This window comes from Equus quagga, chromosome 15, assembly GCF_021613505.1.
Source record: "Equus quagga isolate Etosha38 chromosome 15, UCLA_HA_Equagga_1.0, whole genome shotgun sequence".
Lineage (NCBI taxonomy): Eukaryota > Metazoa > Chordata > Mammalia > Perissodactyla > Equidae > Equus > Equus quagga.
Window position 1 is genome coordinate 23,670,073 of NC_060281.1, and position 26,406 is coordinate 23,696,478.

The window sequence follows — 26,406 nt, forward strand, 5'->3', positions numbered from 1 at the left end:
GACTGTGCTCACCCCCGGGCCCCAGGCTTTATAACCAGAGCCCTCCTGCCCCTCCCCCCAGCCCTCTCTCTCTATCTTTTTTTAATTGAGTGACGGGTGGGTGCGGGGTGAGGGGAATGGAAAATCTGGCCATTAGTATCCCCTATTTATCAGTAGGCAAAGACAGGAAGCTGGCAGATGGGGATATCTTGGCCTGCTCTCCCTCCCCCCCGCCAGCTCACACAATATTCATATTCTCCCCCTCCCTCATCGTATATCCTCCCCTTTGTTTCCCACTCAACTTTCCCAGCTCCACTGGGGGGTTGTGGAAGGGGCCCAGGGCGGCCATCCTCTCAGAGGTTTAAGCAGGAGGAGGCTTGTGCTGGAAGCGGGTGGTGGCAGCAAAGAGACCTAGGCCAGTTTGGTGGGGGAAACTTGGGGTCAGGAAAGGAGGGTCCTGGGATGGCCCAGGTCAGAACTGCTGATCTAGAAAGAAACTGGGAGTTGTTCCTCAAAGGGAGCGGATGCTGATTTGCCTGTTACAGACACATAATGCCGTGTCAAATCGACTGGGAGCCTCCAATGGCAACAATGCTGTCATTTACTAAGCTTTGAGTTTTGGAAATAGGCCAGGCAGTGGGTTTAGTGGTTTACACGTGGAATTGGACTTAATGCTCTCACCAGCCCTGGGGGACAATGTGTATTATCCTCATGTTACACGCAAGGAAACTGAGGCTCACGGAAGGTTCAGGGCCTTGCTTAAGGTCATAGGCCCCTAAGAGGCAGAGCCAGGATTAAAACCCAGGCCTTTTTACTCAAGAGGCCAAACATTCAACCACCATGCTATGTTGCCTCTCAGTCAGTCCTTTATTCATTCAACAAACATTTATTGAGCATCTGATATATGCCAGGTGCTGTTGCAGGTACCGGGGAAATGGCAAAGAACAAAACAAATGAAAACCCCTGCCTCACAGAGCTTGAGAGAGTTGAACAACTAACAGGATAAGAAATATATGTGGTATGTTTGGTGGTGCTAAGTGCTAAGGGGAAAAGGCAGGGAAAGTGGACAGAGTGACAAGGGATGGGGTTACGTTTTTATAGGGTGGCTGGGGAAGGACTTTGAAAATGTGACAATTGGGAGAAGATCTGAAGGAGATGAGGGAAATAATCATGTGGCTATCTAAGGGGAAGGTGTTCCAAGAAGAGGAAGAACAAGTGCAAAGGCCCTGAGGTGGGGGCATCCCTGGTCTATGTGAGGAACGAGCAAGGATACCTGTGTGACTAGAGCGATAAACAAGTGCTAAATAGGTGGGGGCCTCATGGGCATTACAAGGACCTTGGCTTTTTCTCTGAGTGATATGGGAAGCCACTGTCCTTGAACAGATGAGACACATGGTCCAATTTATACTTTTACAGGATCACCTATGCTGCTTTGTTGAGAATAGACTAAAAGTGGGAAAGAACAGAAGCAGAGGGGCCAGTTAGAAGCCTGTTGAACCTAATGAGAGATGACTGGTGCCCCTAGAAAAATCCTTGAGCTGGAACAGCATTGAAAGATGGCCAGATGATTTTTCCAGTTCCCATGATGGCTTAGCAGGAGTCACAAGTTTTCAAGTTTGGGGCAGTGCAAACACTCTAGAACATTCTCAGGGCAATGGAAGGGTGGGGTCAGAGTCACCTACAGGTTGAAAGCAAGGAAGCTAAGAACACTGGGGACCTGGCCTGAACACAGCTCCCAGTGGCATTGGGTGGGGCGGTGAGGAGGCAGGGTTCCCCTTCCGGGTCTGACTAGAGGGTAGGAGTCAGAGGGTTTGGAGGGTTTGGGGCTCTCTCCTCCAGAGAGTTCTGAGCAGCACGGGGCCCCGTGAGTAAGACGCCCAAGCATTTTGATTCACCTGGGACAGTCTTAGTTTATACCTACTGTCCAGGCCAAATTACTACTAGCGTCCCCTTTCACTGCCCAAAGTGTCCTAGTGTAGACAATACACTATATGGTCACCCTATCCATTGGGCGTATTACTAAGAGCATGCTTATCCAGAGATTGTTTTCTTCAGGCATTTTTCCAGGGGTGTAACACAGGGTGGTGGTAGTAGTGCCTGTGTCCACACAGAAAAGGCAGCGATAGCTGATCTGCAGCAAACAGACAGTATTATTATTATCATCATCACACAAACACACGGCATTTAAATGCAGAGAGTTCACGTCATGCTTTTGTTTGATCAACGTTTGTCGAGGGCTCCTATGTGCCAGGCAAGAACACAGAGATGAGTGCGGTGCTGCCTGCCCCGGGACTCCCAGTCTTTATGACCTTTGGGGCATTCCTCAGGCACTCGAGCGTGCGTTATCTCAGTCAGTCCTCACAGCAGTCTCACACTGGCCGCCTTTTCCAAGTAAGGGGCCTGCGGCTCAGCAAGGCGAAGCGCTGTGCACAAGCTCACGCGAGGGTTTGAGTCCAGGTCTTCTGAGCCTACGTCGGCCTTATTTCCAGGGCTGCACCCGGCCAGCTCTGATGAAGACATCTCTAACACGCTATCACCGTGTCCCTCTCCTGCTTCCGGTCACAGCTAAAGTGATGTGCTTGGGTCAGCTGAAGAAAACTAAAATGTCTGCAGGGGTGGGGAGAAGCAAGGAGGAGGATCCTTTTAATTCACTCTTCTCCCACAGGAAAGGCTTCCATCTTGAGGAAGCTTCTTATATTTTGGCTGTCTATAACCCTGCATTGGGAGGGGGAAAAAATCTATGTTCATATCCCCATCTCAACCCTTCACTCACTGTATGATCTTGGCCAAATCACTTAGCATCTCTGGGCCTCAGTTTCCCACCTGTGACACAGGCCAAGCTATTGCTCTCTATTCCAGGTTGGTCAGAGGGATGAGAATGAGGAAGCAGGGCTGGCTCCTGCAGACCCGCTGGGTGGAAATGAACAGTGCAGTGAACATTTTCGGACTCTGAGTCATGTTGGGAGATGGTGCAGAGGTGGTCCCAGGCTGGTCCTCTTTGAAGAGGTGACTCCTCACTCCCTCCACCCCGTCTAGTTTTTCCTTTGACACTTGGGAGAGTGCCTTGGGCCTTCCCCTGGACTAATGATTGACAGCTTCCTTTTCCACTGCTCCTTTCCAGCCTCCCCCTGCTGGCCCCCCATCCCCGGAGGCCCTCTGACTGCTCTGGCTATTTATGGCACCTCCTGGGGGCCTGAATTCCTGCTTGGTCCCTGGCTCTCCTTTCCAAGTCAGACCAGTTTCCCTGGCGGGCCCCAGAGTGCAGCAGCTAATCTGAGGGATCAGGTGCGGGGAGCCTGACTCTTCCCCCTGCACTGCCACTCTCCTCTTTTTAGGGCAGGTGTTCCCCATGGTAACACGTCTGGGTAAGTTTCTATCAGTATGCCCCTCCTGCACAGGATGAAAATGGGAAATAAGGTATTTAGTTCAAGGTCACACAAGGAGTCAGTGGGGTGCTGGGATTTGAACCCAGGTCTGTGAGCCTCCAAGCTCCATGTGTTATGCTGCCTGGAATTCATTGAGAGTTGACACTAGCACAGCCCTTACTGGGGGCCTGACGCTGCTCGAGCAAGTTTGTGTAAATTAACTTACTGCTCACAAGAATGTGGGGGTACTATTATCCTTATTCTATTGGTGAGGAAATTGAGACTAGAGAGGTTAAGTGACTTGCCCAAGGTCACACAGCTAATGAGAGCAGAGCTGTGTGCTTCCAGAGTCATGCTCCAACCTCTTTACCATCTAATCCCTACTGCTGCCAGCACCCCTGAGGCCAGGCTCTGAGGGAGGAGGGGAGAGAAGGGGACTAGAGGGCAAGTTCTTGCAAGGAGATGGAGCTCTGGAAGCAACTGGTCTATGAGGGGGTGTGTGTGTGTGTTTAGGAATAGAGGCACCAGCCATCTGGTGAGTGGGGACAGAAACCACAAAGGGCATTCTCTCAATTTGTCTCTGCAGGCCACAGCCACCTTCTGTCAAGCGGCAGTGGCTGGACAGAGCTGGGTTAGGCCCAGGACACACTGCAGCCTGCCTCTCCCTGTCCCATTTCCCATGGTCATTTCAGAAAACTTTCGGAGGTTTGTAGGAGGTGGCTGAGGAGGAGGGGACAGGGTCAGGCATGGCCGGATGCCGAGCTGCCCTCCCTGGGAAGGAGTGGAGAGGCCGGGCGGGGGGCTGGCGGAAAATAGAAACCTCACCAGGGGAAGGTTTAAATTCTCGCTCTGTGAAAGAAGACACCTCGGGAGCACGTCGATGGAGTGGGCGCTTTACGTGCAGGAACAGCTGGGACCCCAACAGCCCGTTGCCCCAGAGACCCAGCCTGGGTGTCCCCACCCCCGGTCACTACCGAGACGAGGTACACAAACAACAGGCCACGGGCACCAGACACCCCCTGGCGGGCGAGAGCCTGCACCCTCCAGCAACCGCTCTGTTGACATAAACACGGGGGTGTCCAGAGCCTTGGCTGGGTGGGGGGTGGGGGCTGGGGGCCTCCCAGAGTCTGAGACTGGTATCGGAGAAGGCACCAGAATCACAGGGCAGGCCAAGGCTTTCAGTCCTCTCCTGTGCGGGACGCAATGCTCGACTTGCATGCTGCCCCGGGGAAAATGGCGACTTGCATGCTGCCCGGGGAAAATGGCGACACCTCGGACTTTAGTCCTGGTGGCTGCGGTCCTCTGTTCCAGCGGCCACTCCTGGTGCCGCCCAGCTCCCGCAGCTGGCACACTTGAGTCTTTGAGGAAAATGATCCGATAAGAATCAGGCACATTAAGGTGACTAATAGTGTTTCTTTTTTCTTTTTTGTTTTTTACCTGCATGAACTAAAATTTATTTTTATCATCACTTAACCGCTATTATATTTTGTTTTTTCATGGAGTTTTCTGATATTTCTGGTAATGGCATGACAATACAGATATTGCAAAGCACAGGGAAAAATTCCAAGAAAAGTACCTTTAGTTAAATAATGGCTATAGAGTATCTAGGTTCATACTTACATACATAGGCTATCCTAAGAGAGTCACAGATTTTTTGAAATGTGTACAAGGGTTTGATTTTTTCACTTGCTATATTGCCTTGTCTCACAAGAGGCACTAGTAATATAAACTAATGGCTAAACTAACAATTATAGTTACCAGTAAATGAGAATGTGCTAGGCCCCTTACATTCATTATTGTATTATGACAATCAAACAAGATGAATGTTCATGACTTCACTTGAAAGATATGGAAACTAAACCTCAGAGATTTTAGGTGACTAATAGCGTTTCTTTTTGAAGGGGTGTTTGCAGGGCCAGAGAACCTACTGGGAGAAAGTGATAAACTTAACAATCAACTTTTGAGAGGAGAATTCTAGCCCTTCGAATGAGAAATGGGCTGGGTGGGGCAGTGGAGGGGATAGGAGCTTTTCTGGTCCTCCCTGGAGCAGATAATGTCTGGCTGGGCTGGGGGACCTTGACGATATGGACGCTAGAAGGACGAATGATGCTGAATAGACACGATTGAGGCTGCTGGTGTGACAAAGAGGGCTTTTCCTGGCCTGGACGCTGGAAGAGGGAGCCTAAGTGGGTGAAAGGTCCTTGAAAGCTAGGGAGGGGGAAGGGCCCTTGGTGGACTCTCCCCGAGGATAAAAGAAGGAGGTCCAGATCTGAGGGGTTCCGATCAAAGCCAGGCTCTGTTTGGACGGGTAACTTATGCACCACTAATTAGGATCAGCAATAAATCCTTAAAGCAGAAGGGTCGTAGGCTTCCACTGGGGCCTCACCTCTCCCTGCCCAGAGGGAGGAGGGGCCACAGATGCACAGAGAAAACACTTCCTGCACTCTGCTCCCCGGCCCCAGCCAGCCGACTAGCCCTCATCCACTGGCCAAACCCCTATCTGTCCGCCCTGTCGTGTCCCCCTGTATGTCTCCATTCTGCAGACACTGGCAAAGGAAGGAGGAGGGACTGGGATACAGCAGAACGACACATCCTGCCTCCTGGGGTTGCTGTTTACCTGGCACCACTCCCCACCTCTCCAGACATTGGGTGGGAGATCTGCACAGTCTGAGAAGAGCTTTTCTCTCCCCTGACCCACTGAGCAGATCGTGTCCAGACACCACTGACCAAGGGCAGAGAAGCACACCCGCGATTTGGATGGTGGAATCCTGAGATATATCTGGCAAAGACAGGAGGCAGCTCCGACTCTATTTAGGCACAACCCTGGGTAACAAGAGCGGAAGGCAGTGTGTGCTCAGGACCAGGAGGTGGGGCAGAGGAAGGCCAAGAGGCCCAGGCAGGTGGGGAGACGGCAGGATTAGAGGCTCCCGTCCAGGGACCAGGGAGCCGGTGCAGAGGAGGATTTTAAGGATGATTTTGGGGTCAGAGGATGAGAGTTTAGGGTTGGGATCCTGCCCTTTCCGGCTGTTTCTGCACAAAGCCAGGAAGCCCTTTGGTTTGGCTCAGGCCATGTCAGACGGTCATGCTATTCCAGGGCTTGGGGCACTGCCCAAATCAAGCTTCCTTCTAGGGCCAAGTACCCAAAACTAGAGGCATCTGGACCCCTGGGTCGTGGCATCAGTTCACCTGGGGAGGTCAAAGTCACACGACAGGCACGGTGCATCTTGGAGGGTCAGTTTAACTTCTAGAATTAGTTGGCAAGGTGAATAAGATTGGTAGAAAGTATTTATAATGCCCTTATGAGATGATGATGATAATGACAGATACTTCTGGAGTGTTCACTTGCCCAAGGTCACACAGCGATAGTGCAGCCGGGATAAGAACCCGTGCAGTGTGCTGCCAAGCCCATCCTTAGTCAGTATTTATGGGTTATGTTTATACGTTTAAAACAGTTACATGTATAAATGGTGTTATACATTCAACCAAAAGCAGCCTTCAATAATTTGATTGAGGTGAAGACAAAATCCACATGAATATATAAGATAAAGAGCCAGTCATTGTGTGCGTGTGGCGCTGGTCAGGCTAGCCCACAGACCTGGAGGGAGGCCCCCGCTCTCCTGGCTCTTCGGGAGTTTGGGAAGAACTGTGGGGTCTTGGAGCAGGGCGGGGCTCTGACTGTAGTGTGACTCGGACCCTGCCTGCTTCTTGAACAGGCTGCTCCAGGGCTCCCCTCCTACAACAGCTAACATTTCTTAAGCACTTCTTCTGTGCCAGACTCCTTTTTACTCATTTATTCCTCCCAACAATTCCATGAGGTCCCCATTTTACAGATGAGGAAAATGAAGCACAGACAGTGACGTAAGTTGCACCCAGTTAGCAATTAGTAAACGAAAGTATCCATGCCCAGGTTGGTCTGTCTCCAGGGCCAGAACTGCAAGCCACTGCACCCCATGGCTCTCATGCCCCTAGATGAGCTGATCCCGTGGGCCTGGAGCAGGCCTGGAGTCCAGGCCTTCGACAAGTGCCCCAGGAGGTCACGGGCCACACTTTGGGAAGCACTGCCCTACGGCTGCTGTTCTCAATCTGGCTGCACATTAGAACCACCTGAGAAGTTTCAAAAACTACTAATGCCCTTCCTTCTCCTGAAGAGAGGTTTTTTCAGTTGGTCCAGAGCAGGGTGCAGGTGTTGGTGGGATGCTGGTCATCATTTTCTTTCAATGGGACAATGTGTTCATTTATTCAGTCAATCAATCGGCAAAGATGTGTGAACATCTACTGTGCCCTGCTGTGTGCAGTGGGTGGGGATACACAGGTGGGTGGGACACTGTGTGTGCCCTCCAGGAGCGCAGGTGCCTGCCTGCCTGGCTGGGCAGAGCGCGCCCTTAGGACGAGGGGAGGATGCAGACCCACCTGCTTGCTCCCGCTTGATGAGCTCCAGAAAGAGCCAGTCTCCTTTGTAGTGTCCTGCAGCTGCTTCTCGCCCCCGCCACCGTGTGGTCCTTACTCCCACCTGAGAGGGCATAGTTAGTTCCAGCCCCAGAACTCAGCTTACAGCACCATAGGTCATCAAAGCGAAAAGGACCCTGAGAGACCATCCGTGCCTAGAGCGCTCAGATTTTAGTGAGCAGCTGACAAAAGTGCTGGCGGCTTGTTAAATCTAAAGACGCCTGGAGCCCACCCCAAAGCTTCTGATTCATAGGTCTTGGGCGGGGTTGAGGAATATGCATTTTTAATGAGCTCCCAAATGGCTCTGGTACACACTCAGCAGTGGTTCTCAGGGGGCTGCCCATGAGGAGGCCCTGAGGAGTTTTAAAAACACTGATGCCCAGGCCCGTCCTTAGAGAGGCTGGTCAACAGTTTTAAAAGCTCCCTCTGTGATCCCATCATGCAGTAGGGGGAGACCCCCTACCGCAAGGCGTCCGGGTCTTCCAGCAGGCTTTGTCCAGGATTTGGAGAGGCAGCCCCAGGGACAGTCACTCCTTGCTACCATCATGGCTTTGAAATAAGAGGAGGGAAGAGATGAAAACAAAACAGCCATGAGAAGGTTTAGAAGGAGAGAAGCAAGAGAGAAGCCTGGACACGCAGCTCCTACTGAATTCACTCCTCACCACCCCGAGGCTGACATCTCTTTTTTTCCAAGTTTTTTTTTTATTATAATAGTAATTAATTGATGTAAAAAACTGAAAGTATGAGGATATGGAAACAAAAATAAAAAATGATCTATTATCTTACTTAGAGATAATCTCATAAGGTCTTCGTATGACATATGTAATGTATAATATAATGCATCATATAACCATACTATATATTATATATAAATTAATATAACAGGTATAATACATAATATATAAACTTGACATTATAAGATTTTTTTACTTTATCTTTATCTTCTTTTCTTTTTTTTATCTTCTTTTCTGTTTGGCTTTTATGTAACTTTTCAACATATTTTGTTTTTCAGGTAATTAAAAATGTAAGTCTTAAATTTTTTGGCCAGTTTAGGGAGAGTATGTGAGTGGAGTGGAGATGCTGTGCCCACCCTCCCCGCACATGCGTTCACACATTCATCCATGAGTGCACACGCGCATACACGGACAGACACTTCTCTCCCTGCTCTGCAACCCTGCACATCACATCATCCACATACACTCCACATCACACCCTTTAAGTCAGTAACAGGATTTTGCTAATTGATATTACTAAATATTTACTGATACAGGATTTAATAATTTATATTAAGTGTAAAATAAGTTTCCTCCCTCTTTCCCATTTCTCTGAAACCTAATGAAAACTGGCAGCAGGGCTCCCAGGACAGTGGCCACATTGAGATGTGCCACCTACAAGGACTCATCAGTTCCTGGCCGCCTGCCCCTCCTCCGCTCTCCCTGCCCCAGCCCTACAGCCGGCCTGGAGGCTCGTCCATCCCTACCACAGGGGAGGCCAGCCTCCCGCCTCTCAGTGGCTCTTCTCCCCCGTGGGCTGAGGCTGGTGCTCTGGACAAAGGCTTTCCCTCCACAGGCGGTAGGCAATGGACGCGGTCACGGTGAGCCAGGCCAGGTAGGGCAGCAGGAGCAGGGCGGCCAGCTTGTTGACGGGGTGCCAGATCAGTGCTGTGCTCACCACCAGCCCGTAGAGCAGCAGCAGGAGCAGGAGGGCCTGGGCAGAGCGCGGGGCGTTCAGGCATGCTGCCCTGAGAACCAGCGCTGGACCTTTCTGCAGCGCTTGGGACCCAGCGAGCCAAGTTCCCGGGGCTCTGTGCATTCCACAGGGGCTCAGAGACATCTGCCCACCCGCTCCCTGCCTGCGCCTGGTTGACCTGCTGTGTTATCTGCTTCTGGGGGCCTGCTGGTCTCACCTTCCCTCTGCTACTCCCACTGCCGAGCCCTGTGCGCCTTACCAGACCAGGGGTGTGGGCTACAAAAAAGAGAGTCAGGACGGTCCAGCTGAGGGTGAGCTGCGCAGCATAGAGGCCGAGAGGCAGAGCCAGGGGCTGCCTGAAGCCCCCTCCCAGGTCCTTCCACACCAGGTAGGAGGCATACCTGAAGAGACATGGTGGCAGAAACACTCAGAGAGAGGGCGTTCCATAGCAAGTGGAGGAAGCCCTCTGGCATAAGGACTCTTGTTACTAAGAGGGAACCCTTGTGAGCCGAAATGGGGGCAAGTGGGTCTAGGCATCATTCGAAGGTCAGCAGGGAGGTGGCAGGAGGAGTTCGGCACGGTGAGGTGGGGGGCGAGGAGACTTGGGGAGGGTGGAAGAGGAGGGCTATCTGGCATCCAAGGCAGGCGCAGAGGGGATCCTCCCTAAGAGGCAAGATGGGGTGCCGTTCCTTTTGAGTCCAGTGTGCCACAGTACTTCAGGGGGACTGTTCGCACCCCAGGCAGGCGTGAGAAACGGGTGCTCACCCCTTGACGGAGTAGACAGTTGTCCACACAAGCAACAAGACTTTGTAGGACGGGCACCAGGAGAGCTTCCTCGGGCTGTCACACCAACCAGACATCTGATGATGGGCGAGCAGCCAGACCACAATGAGCCCCACCTGGGGAAGGGCCACAAGGATGGCCCCTTGAGGCCTCATCCTCCTCCAGGGGGCAGAATCTGGGGAGGCAGAGAACATGCTAATGGTGAGGCTTCCCCTGTGTGTCACCGTCTGTCCTCACCTCCTCCCAACACTATTCCCTGGCCTGCGCCCCTCAGAGGTCTAGTCACAGAGGCCATCCCCCTCCTTGGGCCAGCTCCTTCCTGCTCCTCTGAGCCCACACCACCTTGCCCCTTTTTCTGGCTTCTGTGCACTTATTTCCTCCACACCACTCATTTGGCACTTGGAGGAGACTGTCCGCTATTGATAACTACTTTGGAGCGAAGGGCTCCCCTCCCCCAACAAGTATCTTACTCCTGGAGTTCAGGTCCAGATGTGACCGGTCTTCTCTGTTTCCCACAGTAGGCGGCACTTGGCCAGACCCAGAGGAGGCCCTCGGCGGGGACAGTGTCTTAGACTGAACTCAACCAAGCTGACACAACCAACCTAGAAGGACCATGTTCAGAAGGCAGGAGCCAGAGATCCCTGGGGGTCTTCTCTAGTCAAGGATGGGCCAACCCATCTGCCCCGGGCTTATCTCACTACACCAGACTGGCAGACTCCATGGGCCCTCCCAGCCCCAGCTCCTGTCCCACTTCAAACCCAGCCGAGTGACACTGTGGGTTCCTTTCTCTGAAAACTTAGCTCTTGTTTATCACAGGGGCTGGGGGAGCTTCCCCCTCCATCTCTCCACTTCCAGAGGGTCAGGGCCTCAAACACAAGCACCTAGATTTCTTGTGGCCTCACTTCTCAAGGAAACAACTGCCTGGTTTTTGATTAAAAAGTTGCCATGCTCATTTACGTGTTGCTTTGTGTGTCATTCATTTGTGGGATGATGCACAGACCCTCCTCTAACTGAGATCCCCACCCAATGTCACTCTTCTCATTTGCACGTGATATTTCAGCCTCCTCCCCATGAGTGACAGGATTGGAAGTAAAAAAAAAAAGTGTGGTTATTCTCAGTGTCCTGGAGTGACTGCCCACTCCATCCTTTCCTGTCCAGGGCCCCTGACCACGTCCTGGAGGTTCCAGGCACAGGGCTGACCAGCCTGCCTGCCTGTGCATCTTTCCATTCATGTTCTTCTGCTCCTTCCTACCCATTTGTCCATCTTCTGCCTTCCTGTCTCCCTCTCTGTGTTTTCTACTTTTCTGTCCAGTGTGGGAGGTCCCCCTCCTCACCCCATCCTCTTTTCTCCTGTACTCCACAACTCCCACTGCCCCCTTATTCCCAGGCCTGTGTCCCCTTACCTCAGGCAGCACACCTCCCGGACTGGGTCCCCGATGATATACAAAGTGTGGAAGGCAGAGGAGGGTGGGGGACAGTGGGAAGGGTGGAGCTCCCAGCCTTTCTCCAATGACAAGGGTGGTGACATTGGCTGGGGAGTCCAGGTCGTTACTTGCATGGCTCTGAGGGGTCCCTCTCAGCAGGGGTCCCCTGGTCTGCTAGACCTTGGGCCCCTGATGGAACAGCTGACATTTTGGCACTGTGAGACCTGGGTCTCCTGAGACAGCTTAGCCCCAGGCTGCACGGCTACTGATGCCTGTAGTCTCTGCATCCCGTGAACCAGATTTGTATCCACAGGGGTGTTGGGGAGCTTCAGATTTCCCCAGAACTTTCCTGCAGCTGGGATTGTCCCCAAGTGAGGCAAGGACCAGCTTTGGAAATGAGTTCATGATACGTGCACACAGCCCCTGCTCATAGCCTGCTAGTTGGCATGGCCCTTCCTGGCTTGGAACTTGAGCTTGACGAAGCTTTCACAAACCCCTAGAACTTTATGACTCAGAGGAGAGGGCAGCCTCCTGTGTGACTCAGAGCTTTCTCCAGCAAAGACGGACACCTCCCCCCACGTTCCCTCTCCAAGTTCTGAGCACCTCTTCCTTGCTCATCCTCTGGGCACGAGGTCTTCTCAGGTTGGCTGCTCTCTGCCATTCCTTTGCACATCTCTCCACTGTGGCAACCTGGCTGCCCCTGGCAGGTGTTTATCCCATCCTCTCGCTTCCACCCCGGGGGAGGCAGCAGAGCTCTGGGAGGGGGTTGCAGTCAGGGACAAAAGGCTAGAGAATCATTAACTGGGACGAAAGCAGTGGCAGTTACTGATTTTCTATGGGCGATGGTAACTGGGGCCGTGGGGCGCTGAGCGAGTTCACTGTGGTTCCTCAGCTGCAGGAGGCCAGATCACGTGATAATAGTTACCACTTAGGAGCACCCATGTTGTGGTGAGCGCCTTACATTTATTAGTTCAATAATAACAGTGATTACCCCTCACAGGTAGATATTATTATCTGCCTTTGACAGACAAGGGCAGGGAGGCACAGAGGGGTGAGGAACTCGCCTAAGATTCCATAGCCAAGGGGTGGGTCACCAGGGTTTGGTGTTGGCAGTCTGGACCCAAAATGCATCCTCTTTTCTCTCAACTGGTCTGCTCATTCATTCAACAAGTCTGTACTGAACACTGACTATGGATCACGCTGTGCAAGGAGCTGCGGATACAGCAGCAAACAGCTGGGAAAAAAAAATCCCTCTTCACAGGAAGCTTTTCTTCTGGTGGCAGCATCTTTCCTAGGCAGAGTTTCTAAGGAAGAACTTGGGCTGGCAAAGGGCCTGAAGTTCAGCTCTCCCCCAGGTGGCAGTGTCCCTGCCACCTCTGAGTGTGGGCAGTGGAAAGAGCACTGAGTAGGGAGCAGATGTGTGTACACGCCATGCCCCATGTTGCCTCAACTTGAGAGTCGTTAACCCTCTCAGCGCCTCCTCTGTCATCTCTGTGCAGGAAGGGGTGGAGCGAGAGATCCTCTAAGCTCCCTGGACCGGCCACATTGGCATCACCTGGGAGCTTCTTCGAGATGCAGAATGTCAGGCCCCTCCCCAGACTGACGGGACTAGAACCCACATTTTAACAAGATCCATCAGGTGGTTCGTGTGCACATTATAGTTTGAGAAGCTCTCCTTAGGGCTCCCTCCTCTTCCCTTCTGCCATTTCAATAGCCTCTGGCTGGGGACGGCCACTCACCAGCAGAGGGCACTGTAGGGAGGGGCTTCACCTGTACCTGGGGCTGCACCTGCATTCAGGTTGTCTCCCTCTCTGACCCCTCCCTTCCAGACCTAGACTGGCAAGTCCACTGACTTCTGGAATCTTCAGCTACTCCCCCACCTTGGCTGGACTTTGTCAACAGACAGGTACAGACTCCCTCACCCCTCTTTAGGGCGGTTGGGAGGCAGGACTCTGCCGGGAAGCACCAGGCCACTCCTGTCCGGATGCTCCGCCCACCTCCTCTTGTCTGCTGGCCTGGCGACGAGGTCTGGCTGACCTCTCCGTTCCTCAGGGAAGGAACTACTGTTCCTGGACAAGCCAGCAGCCTCTAGGAACACCTCCACGGTAAGGTGAGCACCCCCTGGGGCAGCTGGGGTAGGGTGGGCATTATTGCAATTATTGCAGGGGTCACCTGGGGCTCAAGGAGGAGGCAGGTCAGCTCAGCAGGGCTTGCCAGAGTGTGGAGACCCTCTGCTGGAGGAGGAGGGGAAAAAGGGGCTTGGGGGAGGGCCGTTGTCCAGTGGGTGTGAGGACCAGGGAGACGAGTCTCTGCACTGTGGAAATGTATACTATGCTGATGAATGCTGCCCATGACTTGGGATTGAATTTATCCAGTCTGGTACTTTTTATGTCTCTTAATAACTGGAGATGTATCAGGGGTTCAGTAGACATGGTGAGAACCAGTGACATGGGAGAAAGGTTGAGAGTTTCCTCTAAGGATATGAGCAGAGCCTTGCAGCAAGAGCCTGGATCTGTCGGCGGAGGCAACTTCCTAGGGACAGGTAATGGCAGCATTCCAGAGGACCCTCATCTTGGGGAAGTGCTCCCCAGATGATCTGGGGTCTAGGGCAAGACAGACTGGAGGCATGGGTAATAAGGAGTCAGGCTTGGGGTTGGGAAGCTCCAGTTCACATTGAGGTGGTTGCTGTGCTGTGGCTTCGGGACCCTCCCTGCTCCTGGGGCCAGGGGGGGAGGGAGTGACAGCCTGGAGAGCTGTCAGCCTGGGAAAACGGGGGGCTGAGCAGGGGGAGGAGTTAACCTGCTCCAGGCCAGGTAATGAAAGGGATCCTCGTAAGACGCCCAGGGGACTTTGGGGAGCAGACATACCAACTGCTCCAGGTTGGGGGGCTGGGCAAGGGGACTCTGCTGCACCGCCTAATGGGGTGGAGGGGATTTGGACCCTGGTCTTTGGAGGCCCTGGGAAGGTTGTTGCTGTAGAAACAGAGTAGGTCCCCTCTCACAGTAGCTGGTCCATCCCCTACTGCTGGTGCCATGGTGGGCAGAAGGTGGGGGCGTCACTCACCGTGGAACCAACGACATGCCTTTAGTTCCTTCTATTTATTTTTACTTTATTTTTCTTTCTTTCTCTTCCAACTTCATTTCATCTGGGGTGGAAAGGAAGAGACTTAGGGAAAAAGAAGGGGCAGGGAGAGAAAGGGAGTGTTTCTGGAAGTCCTTATCACCCCTGCTCATCCTTCCCTTCTGCCTTCAGAGGGGAAGTAGTTTAATAATCTCCCATCTGTCCTCAGTGTGGGCAGAAAACTTGCCTTCCTCATCTGTGAAATGTAGATAAAAATAACACCCCGCTCATAAGGCTGTTGTGAGGCTCAAGGGAGACAGGCCACATAGCATGCTTTGAGTCAGGGGCACAGAGAAGCTCCATAAATGTTAGTTATTATTATTACAGTTATAATTCCAATTATCTTTAATGTGGAAGAACCTAAAGGAATGGATGGGACGCAAAGGGAAGCTTGCTGCTCCAACCCCGACTCCACCAGATTTGGGGCATCGCCAGTTCCCCTGCCTCACTCGCGTGCCCCGCAAGAGGCCTGGCTGAAGCAGCTGCTGCACGGGCTGCGGCTGGATTTTAGGGCAAAGGAACAATGCCACACTTTCCCCTCCTGTCTACATTTTCAATGAGGATGCGGAGGAAACACATCCTGCCCCAGCCCTCAATCCTGAAGATACAGAGGAGTTCCTGCTCTGTCTGGGAGGAGCTAGGAGCGGGGCTTAGGTTTCGTGGGCCCCGGGAAAAGGAAGGGGGCAGGGAAGAGCTGGGCGAGGCCTCAGCTCCAGCTGGGTGGTTTGAGAGAAGGGGGTAGGAGAAATGGATGCCAGAAGCTTTTCTAGTGCAGACCCTAATGAATCAACCATGGGGAGCCCAAAGGACCTTAAAGGAGGATGTCGTGCCTCCCAGAACTCAGCTGTGGAGTGAATGCATCCCATTCCCCCAGAAGCTCCTTGAGAGCTGAATAAGACGTCATCTTTGGCAGGACTGAACTTCCCACAGTACCTGGTACGCAGCTCGTGCTCAGGAAGTGTTCATCTGAGTGGGAAAACCATGGAGGATAGCACATGGTTAAGAGTTACTCAGGATGGTGGGAAGGGCGTCAGAGATTTCCAACGGGCGAGACGGTCAGGCGCTGGTGAGCCAGCGGGAGGTGCTATGGAGCGGGAGGGGGTCCAGGTGGTGAGATGAGGCAGGTGGGGAGAGCAGGTGAAGGGTGAACCAGAGGACAGCAGGAGCAAAAGCCAGAGGCTAGAATTAATGAGGGGTGAGGAGAGTGTGGGGTGTTGGCAATTAAGGGAGGAAGAGAGAAAGCAGGAGGGGAGGCAGTGGATTCTGGAGGGCCTTAGGAAGAGCTGGCACCTGCTCAGGGAGGCCCCTAGGAGGCCCAGCCCTGAGCTGAGGCTCCGGCTGTGAACAGGTGAGCAGGCAGCCAGCGTGTGCTTTCGCCCTGCTCACTCCAGCCTCCCTGGAGGCCCCCACCTTTGTTTTTCTTTCTCACTCACTTCCACTTTTAACTTTTGTTACTGTTGTATTTCACATATCTCAGTGGGCTACCTTCTGACCTTTTTGGCAAAAGGAGGGGCATAAATAAACAAACATATTTGGACAGTGTTTCATCATCTACAAATGCTTTTCACATGATCTCATGCCATCCTCAGTCACTCTGAGGTAATTTTTTTTTTTTTTTGCTTTTAATCGCTTCTAAAAAGGATTGCAAAATTAACGTGAAATACGTACTCAGTGAGAAAAATCCAAAGAATGCAGCAAAAAGGGTTTAAGAAAATGGAAAGTCCTTATTCATCCCTCCCTCCTCTCAATTTCTCCTTTGAGTAATGACCAATGGGAATAATTTGGGGTATATCTTTCCAGACCTGCACTGTCCAAGACAGGGATCACTAGCGCTTGTGGCTCCTGAGCACTCGAAATAGAGCAAGTCCCAATAGCAAGGTGCCGTGAGTGTAAAATATACACGGATTTCAAAGACTTAGTGTGGAAAAAAATGTAGAATATCTCATTAATAGTATGTCAATTATCTGTCAAAATGATATTGTGAATATAAGTTAAATAAATTATATTATTAAAATTGATTTCTCCTGTTTCTTTTTACTTTTTTAATGTGGCCACTAGGAAATTTAAAATTACATATGTGGCTCACATTGTATTTCTATCGCATAGCACTGCTCCAGACTTTCTCTATATTTACATATATACACTCATATATATATATATCTATACTTGTATATAGTTTTGTTATTTACATTAATGGGATCAGAAGATGTCTAGCTCTCTGTGACTTGCTTTTCCACTTAAAGAATTTTCTATATCAGCACATGTAGGTATTTTGACAGATGAGGAAACTGAGGCATATTAAGCAATATGACAAGCTCACTCAACCACAGTGACCAAGGTAGCATTTGAACTCACATCCTCTAACTCCAAACCCAAGCTCTTTCTGCCTCAAGGGAGTTTAATTTGATGTGCTAGGTCATGGGGAACCATGGCAGGTTCTTGAGTGAGGGGTGGGGGGAAGTTCTGTTAGAGGAATTGATCTGACTGGGGAGCGTGGGGTGCGCTGGAATGAAGACAATTCACTCCGTCATTGCAGCCGCTTGGAAGCCAAGACTTGGCCTGCATGACATTGAAAGGCTTCGCTTGGCACTGACCCTCTTTTCCCCCAGGCCCTCGGCCTTGGCTGGCACGCGGCACGGAGGAGCTGGCATCATCCACTGACCAGGCAGATGTGCTCCCATGAGACTTCCTTCCAACCTGCCCAATTCCTACTGCTGGTGGGGGTCCCGGTGGCGAGTGTCCTCCTCCTGGTCCAGTGCCTTCGATGGCACTGTCCTCGCTGGCTGCTGCAGACCTGCTGGAAGCCGGATAGCCAAGAGGGGCCAGTGTCCCATGCTGATCCCCTACCAGAACATGAGTCCCCAGGGCAGTGCCCACCAGCCACATCCTCAGAGAAAGATGCCTTCTACCAGGAACTGCAGAGGCCCACAGAAGGCCAGACCGTCATCCGTCAGGTGATGCACAAGCTGTTGGTGTTTTCGGCTAAAGAGGTGGATTACCACGGAGACTGCCTGATTCTCCAGGACATGGGCATCTCCCTGTTCATCCCACCAGGTAACAGTGCCCAGCTCCCTTCTCCACATACAATTGTTCAGGTTGTGCATTGTACAAGGGCACCACATTTCAGGGAGCATCATGCATAGACATCTTCATTCTTTTGAAAATTGTTTATATTTTTAGGATGACTTTATTGACTCCGAAGATGGATATATTGCTTATTTTTATGACAACTTCCTGGCAGGTGGAAGTAAAGTGCCTTGTTCTAATGAACAGTATGTTATGACAATAAAGGAAAGGAAAGTTTCTGGAGGAAGAGCACTTTTTGCAAATCCACACAGGCCCTGCATGGGCCAGCAGAAGCCCTGGAGGGAAGGGGGGGTGACACCACAAATCAGCTCGCAGTCGTCTTGCTCTCCTTCCACTCTGCCCACCGTGTGCCCTGCTAGGCCCCCTCTCTCCTTGGCTCCTGCCCCACCACCCCTCCCACTCTGGCCTGGCCTCTCTTGCGGCAGGGCTGTGCCGGCCCGCCAGGCCCATCTTGGTGCTCCTTCTCCCCAGGTGCTGTGGCTGTGGGCCGCCAGGAGCAGGTGTCACTGATCCTGGTGTGGGACCTGTCGGATGCCCCGTCATTGTCCAGAGCCCAGGGGCTGGTGAGCCCTGTGGTGGCATGTGGCCCTCATGGGGCCTCATTTCTGAAGCCCTGCATCCTCACCTTCAAACACTGTGCCCAGCAGCGCAGCCATGCCCGCGCCTACAGCAGTGACACAGCCCTGCTCGATGCCAAGGACTGGAGGCCCCTGGGGCAGCCGGGGGCATACACCTCCCAGGATGAGTGTCGCATCCACATCTCCCACTTCAGGTAGGCACGAGCCCGTCTGCCTGTCCTTCCCGCCTCTTCTCTCTGTCTGCCTCATCCTCATCTCTCTGTATGGAACTGCCCCTTTATCAGTCCCAGATGGCCTGCAAATCCCTTATCCTTCTGTGTCCTTTCCTGGTCCTCGTGTCCTAGTGTCTGTGGCAGCTTGTCTCACTCCAACCCTGTCCAGGACAGTGTATCCTGCCGTGATCTCTGTTCAGGACTGTCTCCAAACTATCTAGAGCAGGTTGTCCCCTCCAGTTCTCCGAGACGGCATCCCATCTCATGTCTGTCCTTAGCTCTGTCTTTCTAGGATCTTAGGCCCTTCTGCCTCTCAGTCTCCTGGCCACCCACTGACCAGAGCAGTGTGTGGGACCCCTCCCAAGCATGATGGCCCTGAGCTCACCTTCGCGCTCTCTCATGCCTGAGGACACTTGCTAGCTCTTCTCCCTACTTGGTGATGGTCACTGTGACGTGACTCACTTTTTGTCCACCTACCATTCCACCCCTCCCCCTCAGTTCCTCCCTATACACGCCCTGCACTGCTCTCCTCGGCTCCTTGGAGGGCCCCCAGCGGTCCCTGCGGTGGCGGGAGCTGGGTGGCAGATGAGCTGGGTCCCAGCCTCCCCGTGCTAGCTCGTGCCACCGTCTCCCTCCGCAGCCTCTTCACCTGCGTGGCGGAGGCGCGTATGGGTCGGGAAGCCCGCAAATGGCTGCAGCTGGCCGTGTTCTGCTCGCCGCTGGAGCCGGGCCAGTCGCACCTGCAGGTGCGCGTCTACTTTCTCAACAACACGCCCTGCGCCCTGCGCTGGGCCATCACCAACGAGCAGCCCCACGGCGGGTGCCTGCGCGGGCCCTGCCAGCTCTTCGACTTCACGGGGGCCCGAGGGGACCAGTACCTGAAGCTCAGCTACATCTCCAAGGGTGAGGGGGCGGGGCAGTGGGGAGCCCCGCCGGAGTAGGGGTCTGGGCCGTCCCGGGGGTGGAAATCTGGGAATCTCAAGTTTCCTTCTGAGACTCCTGGGCAGGCAGCAGCTTCAGGGGGACCCTCTGGCTTCTGCTGCTGCCTCCGGGAGCCCCCAGGCTCTGCCCACTTCCTCCTCCTGTGGCCCATTCTGCCCTGGCCCCTCCCCGGCAGGACAGGGTGATACGAGGGGGCAGGGGGGAGGAGTGGCAGTGCACCCCCAGGAGCAGGGAGGGAAGGGCCGGGGTTTTATCGTCCCTCCTGGATGGAGCTGGTGTTGAGGAGTCCTCCTAGTCTTCTCTGCCCGCTTTCCTTTGTGGCCTGGGCTGCTGGAATTGCCAATGGGGCCTAGATTCCCATCGTGTGGTTTTGGACTGGGCACATGAGCATGGCTGCTTCTGGGAGTGGTGGAGGGGGGAGGAGAGGTCTGTATGTGGTGGCAGAAGGAAGACCACTCGTGAGGTCCCCTGTCCAGGTTCTGGGGACTCCCATCCACATGAGACACACTCCTGCCTTGGCTCTCTCCTCGACCTCACCCATAGCACCCTGCTCGGCACCTGCCACAGAGGAGGCCTCTTTAAACACTCATAGAAGGTCCTACTCTCTGAGGCCCTTGGCTTTCTGCCCCCTCCCAGGTTGGGAAAATGTGGATGACAGCAGTTGCCAGCTGGTTCCGCATCTCCACATCTGGCATGGAAAGTGCCCCTTCCGTTCCTTCTGCTTCCGGAGAAAAACAGGTAGTCCAGGAGCCCCGAGTCCACCGCCTGCCCTCTCCTCCTCTCCTCGTCACCCTGGGGCTCTGCAGCTCCTCATTCTGCCATGCACGCAGACCTCCTCTTAACGGCGAGGAGCCACAACAGATCTTTGTAGAGAGAAAGGAGGAGTGCCCTGCCCAGCTTCTTCAGCTTTCCAAAGCCTTGTTGTAGAGTCGTTTCACTTCTCCCACTCTCTTATGCCAGGCTTTTCCCTCTCTCACTTGCCATGTTCTCTTCTCCTTGTAGCCGATAAGAGCAAGTACTGCTCAGCGCTAACCAATGAGATCATCGTCACCATGCACACCTTCCAGGACGTGAGTTGGAGAGGAGGGGCAGAAGAAGGCAGGGCCTGGGGGAGTCTTGGGCAAATTGGGCAAAGGGTCTGGTGTCCAGTAAGTATGACCCTAATCACAATCAAGCAGGTGAAGGTGAAATTCTTCCAGGGGCTTAGACCACCTGGCCTCCAAGTTACCTTCCATCCCTGACTCTCTCCTGCCTATCCATGGATGAATCCAGAAGAAGAGTAAAAGAACCAAACCCTATTAACCCCCTCTCCCAGCCCAGAGGGACTTGGGCATCAAAGAGCAATGCTTTCTTTCTAGGCTGACTGTCCACATCTGAGCCATGATGTTGTGTATCTTTAGTGTGGAGAGTGCCCAGGAAGGGGGTCTTGAGTAGGTGGGATGGGAGTTAGATAGCCCACACTCCCAAGGGAAGATGTGAAGAAGTGGGGTTGAGTATCTCTGAGGAAACATGGTGGCACCTTAGAGGAGAGGAGGCAGATGCCCCTCAGGGTGTCGCTTGGGGAAGAGAAACCGAGGAAAGGAGAAATGGAGGGAAGGGACGTGTATGCTGAGTTTAGTGTCTGTTTTTAGATGGCCTCCCCCTGCCCCAGGACGCCCCCTCTCCCCAGACTTCTCCTGGTGTCTTAGGATGCAGCCTGTTTGGTATCATGTCCCAGGTCCCAAAGAGCTCACCAGGCAAACTTAAGGCTGAAGATTCTGGGGTCAGGAAAACAGAGAGTAGGGGCGATGGGAGGGCTGGAGGTGTCTGCTGGCAAAGTGGCTCTGGGGGACTGAAGAAGTGGAGGTAGGTTCCCCAGCTTCTTGCTCGGGGGATGTCTTCTGATCCCTAAGTGTGTTCCCTGACCCTCTGTTGGCTCAGGGCTTGGAGACCAAGTACACGGAAATCCTCAGATTCCAGGCATCAGAGGAGGAATCCTGGGCAGCACCACCCCCCATCTCCCAGCCACCCCCATGCAATAGGTGAGGTGGGGGTTGCTTGAGCTGTTCCCTGGGGGATGTTTGGGGTTCGTGCCCCAGTGCCTAAAGGGCATGTACAGCATTTGGGGTGTGTGTGGAACCAGACTGGGTCTCTTTGACCTGCCCCTCCGACAACACCATTTTCTCCCTGCCTCAGGCTGCCCCCAGAGCTCTTTGAGCAGCTGCGGATGTTGTTGGAGCCAAACAGCATCACGGGCAATGACTGGCGTCGACTGGCCTCCCACCTGGGCCTCTGCGGCATGAAAATCCGGTAAGGGGGCGAGGTCTGCGGATGGGAGAGGACGGGGCACTGGGGTGGGGGGTTCTCAGGACACCTTGGAGACTGGACCACAGACAAGGGAGCAACTTAAAAGTCAGAGAATGGCTACTCCCCACCCTATTTCCCATAAAAGGGCAGCTCCTTCTGTTTATCACCGTTTTCCCGGTACCTAGACTGATGCCTGGCTCATAGTAGGTGCTCGATAAATATTTAAAAGTGAATCAGTTAACATGCGAGTCATTGGGTACATATGGCATGCTTGATGTGGTGTGCCCTGAGGGGTAGAATGGCAGACTGTAAGATGATGTGTGTAAAGCGTGTAGCTGAGTGCCTGGCACATGTTAATTCAATAAACGTTAGCAACAGTGGTGGCAATGCAGCCATGGGCTCTGTCAAGAGAAGTCAGTAGGCGAACAATTCCGAGCTAAACCCTAGAACCAGACAGTAAGCGCAATGGTTAGGGAAGACTCCACCCAGGAAATGGGACTAGGGCTGGACCCAGCTGAAAACAGGGTGGATTTTAAAGTCGCTCAGTTATTAAACATTTATCAAGTACCTAGCGTGTCCTGGAAAACTATGCTAAGCACTGGGGTATGAGATGAATGAGACATGGTCCCAGCACCCAGGAGCTTGCACTGTAGTCAGGGATACAAAGAACAAAATAAAGGCAGGCGTTCCTTGTGCCTTATTGTATACATCCAATGTTGCACAGCAAGTTGGAAACAAACAGAGACACAAAAGAGCTGAAGCAAGAATAATAAAGACTTGTGGGAGCTATGACGTGAGCTGGGGGTACAGAATGGTCTCTTCCACCTGGGATGTGGGAATTACATAGGACCTCGGGGAGGAGGTGGTAGGGAAGTGGGGTCAGCCTTTCTGTTTGGGAGAGTAGCAGAGGCAGTTGTGGGTGTGGTCTGGGCAAGATGGGAAAGGGATAGGTATGCAGAAGGAAGGTTCTGGATGGGAGCAGGGGGAAAAGGTCAGAGAAAAACAGGGCAAGGCCAAGTGGTGGATGAGTTGGAGTCAGGAGAGTGGACTTGGTTAGCAGGCAGTAGAGACTCTGGAAGGTTTTTGAGCAGGAGAGGGTCTGGTTAAAGCCCAGGTTTAGAACAGCTGTTTCCTTAGTGGTAGGCGGGATGTTGTGGCCTGGGAGAGGGAGGAGGAGGGGAGAGTATGGTTGGAGTAGGGTAGGTAGAGAAGGCAATGACAGAACATCAGAGCTGGAAGCAACCTTAGAGGTCCTCTCATCTGAGCCCTGGGTGTAAGAGAAGGAAACTGAGGCCTGAGAGGAGTAGCCTTTGAGTCAGGGCAATCTCGGGTTTCAAAGTCCCAGGCCCTCCCCCGACCCTGTGCCCCCTGGAAGGCAGGCAAGAGCAGGATGAGGCCCCGAGCTTGGGTGGGTGGGTGGATCTCGCTGGAGTGGTCTCCCGCCTCTCTCCTCTCCTGTCCCCCGGCCAGGTTCATGTCCTGCCAGCCCAGCCCCGCCGCAGCCGTCCTGGAGCTGTTTGAGGAGCAGAACGGCAGTCTGCAGGAGCTGCACTGCATCATGACCGTCATGGAGCGGCTGGACTGCGCCTCTGCCGTTCAGAGATACCTGAGTGGGACGCAGAGCGGCAGCCCAGCCCAGGTCCGTGGGGGCGCCTGGGAGAACCCGGGCTTGGAGCTGGATGAGAGGCTCTGAGCGCCCCACTGGGGCGGGACAGGGTGGGGCGCTGTCTGCAGCACTCTGGGCGCGGGGAGGCGGTGGGTGTGTCCCGACCTCCAGGAAGAACACAGCAGCCATTCCTGGCTGTGCCCGCCGACCTCACCAGAACCTTCGGATGGTGCCTTGGGCCACCTGAGGCCGGATTGCCAGCCTCCCCGGGTCAGGACCACCCTTGCGACCTGCTTTGTCCTGCATGCAGATCCCCTCCTGGCCGGCAGGGGGCGCAGGAGCCCAGGAGATGGTCCAGCATGACCAGCCTACAGAAGCTACTTGATAGACCAGTGGACTGTTAGGTTGCCCTGTTGGCACTCCTTGGGGACTGGTCAGTTCACAAGTATTCACTGAGCACTTAGTGATACCTGGTGTTGGACTGGGTATAGTGGGGAATCCTGGAATATATGAGAGAGGGTTTGGAGCCTTGACAAGCCCACAGTTCTCTTGTTCGAGTCAAGATGCCCTCATGTGGGCTGAGAGTGAACTCGGAAACAGCACATACCTGTGCTTAGGGGTGTGGGTGTGGTATGAACTGTCCGTGCTTTAGGAGTTGAGAAGGGATGGAGCTGAGCATGGGCTGGAGCAGAGAGAAAGCTTCATGGAGGATGTTGGAAAAAGGATTGGGACATGCAAAGGGTGGTTTGGAGGTCTTCAGGTGGGGTGGGGGACGTGGTGACTGGACCCACAGGAGGAATCAGGAGTGGCATGGAGTGCTGAGGTGTGAAGGAGCCACGCCCGGTGGGTGTGAGGTGCAAGTAGGACAAAGGTTGAAGGCCAGAGCTAAAGATGGGCAGTCAGACCTGGCTGTGCAGCTGTCTCCTCTGCCTGCCTTTGTCTCCTTGTCCTCCCGTCCTCGCTTTGTCTTCCTCTCGCTCAGCCATAATCTCTGTCAGAAAACATCAAAGCTGAAAAGAAACTTCAAGATTATCATTCTTGCCCAAGTTTTTCCACTCTTTATCTCAGACTGTGTGAGTTTTAAGTCTTTCTCACTTTGTTTTGCTGTCCCTATCTCCTGCAGTCACACCATCGCTAAATCCGTGTGTCTCTCTGTTTCTCTGTGTCCTGGCATCTTTTTGTCTCTATCTACTTACTGTGTCTGCCTTTGTGTGTTTCTTTCTTTCTCTGAAACCCTCAGGAAAGTGTCTCTAAGCCAATGTGATGTATCAAAGGCTACTGAAAGAGCCTGGGCCACCCTAAGAATGAGTGGGTGGGGATTTTTCCCTATGGATCAAGATCCAGTTTAGGGTCAGGAAATAAAGGCTAGGGATTAAAGAACACCCCATTCGGTCAACAAATATTTGTTCAGCACCTACTGTGTGTTAGACATTGTATAGAAAAGAGATCAACAGTATGGGTCCTGAAAAGAGAACAAAGGATTTGACTCACTTCCAGCCGCACTTTTGTTTGCAAACAGGTGCTGTTAATTTTTTCAAGGGCAGGCAAACAATCTCTCTGGCAACCCTAACAATTTGATTCTGTATTTAATTAAAAATATTAAAGCTTTTTCTATGATGAACAATATTGTATAATAAACTATGAAAATTGCCTTTCTTTGTTAGTAACTGTATTTTGCTCAGATTGAGAAATTTAGATGTGGATACAAATGGTTTTTTTGGGAAAGTTTTACCTATGGGGGGGGTTGGAGGGGAAGTGTTTTGTAGATTGTGCTTCCAGTATGAGAACTGTTCGAGCCCAGCGTGGTAAATCAGAGAGCTGCTTCACTCCCCTTTCTGTTAGGAGCAAGCCTTCGGCGCAGGTGGGGGTGGGAGCCCTCCACCTCCTCCCTCTTCCATCCCAGCCTCATCCATCCTCTCCCACCCTTCTCATTAGTCCTCCCACCCTACCAGGGGCTGCCGCCACTCCAGGTTGGTGCTGTGGCCTTCTCTCCCTTCCCTTGACTCAGAACCTCTTTCTCTCCTGGAGTCCAGTACAGTTTTCCCTTTTTCTCCCACGGTCTCTTCCTTGCTCTCCACTCCAGCCAAATGCATCTTTATTTTGTGTTCCTCCCTACCCTGGAACAAATCATCGTAAGAGTTTCAAGTCTTCTGGAGTTGTGAATAGAAGCCATGGGGGTCTCTGTTTCTGGATAGAATCCTTTCCAGCCTCTACCCTGGTTCTTCAGTGCCGGCAAAGGGCAGCTGGGACATCTCGGGGTGGTGGCAGGCTGCCTGATCCCTGTAGGGTGGCTCCGTCCTTTCTCGAAGCAAACCCAGTTGGCTTGTACTTGCCAGCCCCTGAAGCTTACAGATAGCGTGTTCCCAGGGGTGCTAGGAGACTCAGCGCTCAGCCCTGGCTCTGGTGCTACTTAGCCCAGCTCTCAACCTCTCTGGCTTCAGTCTCGTCACCCGTGGAATGAAGTCGCCATGTTTGAGGCTCTCCAAGGACCTTCTTTTGATTCCATGGGCTTGTGCGGAAATGGCACACTGGTGCCCGAGGGGGCGTCCACTTGGGGATTTTTCTCTATGTATTGCCTCTAAATAGAGCAATTGGTCACTGCTTGTGGCCTTACCTCCAGCCCTCTCCCTGGTGGGTTACCTGCCTGATCCCTAAAAACACCAGATTTGTGACTTCTGCTCTCATGCATGTTGTAGAGGCCAATGCCTGAACGTCCTCCTGTCGGCTTTGGAGGTGGGCGGAAAATGAGCAGCAAAGTTCGGGGCTAGGTCTGTAGGGTGAGAGGTAACCTGTGTCCTCAGCACCCCCTCTGCCTGCTGAGTGACATTCATGCCCATGTCCGCATTCATGCTGCCCAACAGAACTACAATGAAAGCCACATGTTTAATT

The 26,406-nt window shown here is 53.0% G+C and overlaps 2 protein-coding genes across 6 annotated transcripts; one reads left to right on the forward strand and one right to left on the reverse strand.

The window, feature by feature from the left end:
- Nucleotides 1-9,296: 9,296 nt before the first annotated feature.
- Nucleotides 9,297-10,512, reverse strand: TSPO2 (translocator protein 2). Its single transcript, XM_046639844.1, has 3 exons — nucleotides 10,245-10,512; nucleotides 9,739-9,880; nucleotides 9,297-9,497 (listed from the first exon to the last, which is right to left on the reverse strand). The coding sequence occupies exons 1-3, from the start codon at nucleotides 10,454-10,456 to the stop codon at nucleotides 9,297-9,299; spliced, it is 555 nt and encodes a 184-aa protein (XP_046495800.1). The 5' UTR covers nucleotides 10,457-10,512.
- A 2,997-nt stretch (nucleotides 10,513-13,509) lies between these two features.
- UNC5CL (unc-5 family C-terminal like) lies at nucleotides 13,510-25,154 on the forward strand. 5 transcript variants are annotated; one of them, XM_046639053.1, is made up of 10 exons: nucleotides 13,525-13,592; nucleotides 13,739-13,796; nucleotides 17,416-17,860; nucleotides 18,365-18,665; nucleotides 19,324-19,586; nucleotides 20,262-20,363; nucleotides 20,628-20,695; nucleotides 21,546-21,646; nucleotides 21,801-21,914; nucleotides 23,382-25,154. In XM_046639053.1, exons 3-10 carry the CDS (start codon nucleotides 17,476-17,478, stop codon nucleotides 23,602-23,604), a joined length of 1,557 nt encoding a protein of 518 aa, XP_046495009.1. In that variant the 5' UTR covers nucleotides 13,525-13,592; nucleotides 13,739-13,796; nucleotides 17,416-17,475; the 3' UTR covers nucleotides 23,605-25,154. The 5 variants fall into 5 exon arrangements, with proteins under 5 accessions (XP_046495008.1, XP_046495011.1, XP_046495012.1 ...); XM_046639052.1 differs by having other exon boundaries at nucleotides 13,510-13,796; XM_046639054.1 differs by lacking the exon at nucleotides 13,525-13,592 and having other exon boundaries at nucleotides 13,743-13,791.
- The last annotated feature ends 1,252 nt before the right edge of the window (nucleotides 25,155-26,406 follow it).

What these genes read in the sequence shown, in the direction of transcription:
- TSPO2 (XM_046639844.1), bottom strand. Translation starts at nt 10,456, where the DNA reads ATGTTCTCTGCCTCCCCAGATTCTGCCCCCTGGAGGAGGATGAGGCCT. An exon ending in ACTGTCTACTCCGTCAAGGG is followed by an intron (nt 9,881 to 10,244) that starts GTGAGCACCCGT and finishes ATGTCTCTTCAG; the next exon opens with GTATGCCTCCTACCTGGTGT. An exon ending in TAGCCCACACCCCTGGTCTG is followed by an intron (nt 9,498 to 9,738) that starts GTAAGGCGCACA and finishes CGCTCTGCCCAG; the next exon opens with GCCCTCCTGCTCCTGCTGCT.
- UNC5CL (XM_046639052.1), top strand. Translation starts at nt 17,476, where the DNA reads ATGTGCTCCCATGAGACTTCCTTCCAACCTGCCCAATTCCTACTGCTG. An exon ending in CTCCCTGTTCATCCCACCAG is followed by an intron (nt 17,861 to 18,364) that starts GTAACAGTGCCC and finishes CCTTCTCCCCAG; the next exon opens with GTGCTGTGGCTGTGGGCCGC. An exon ending in ATCCACATCTCCCACTTCAG is followed by an intron (nt 18,666 to 19,323) that starts GTAGGCACGAGC and finishes CTCCCTCCGCAG; the next exon opens with CCTCTTCACCTGCGTGGCGG.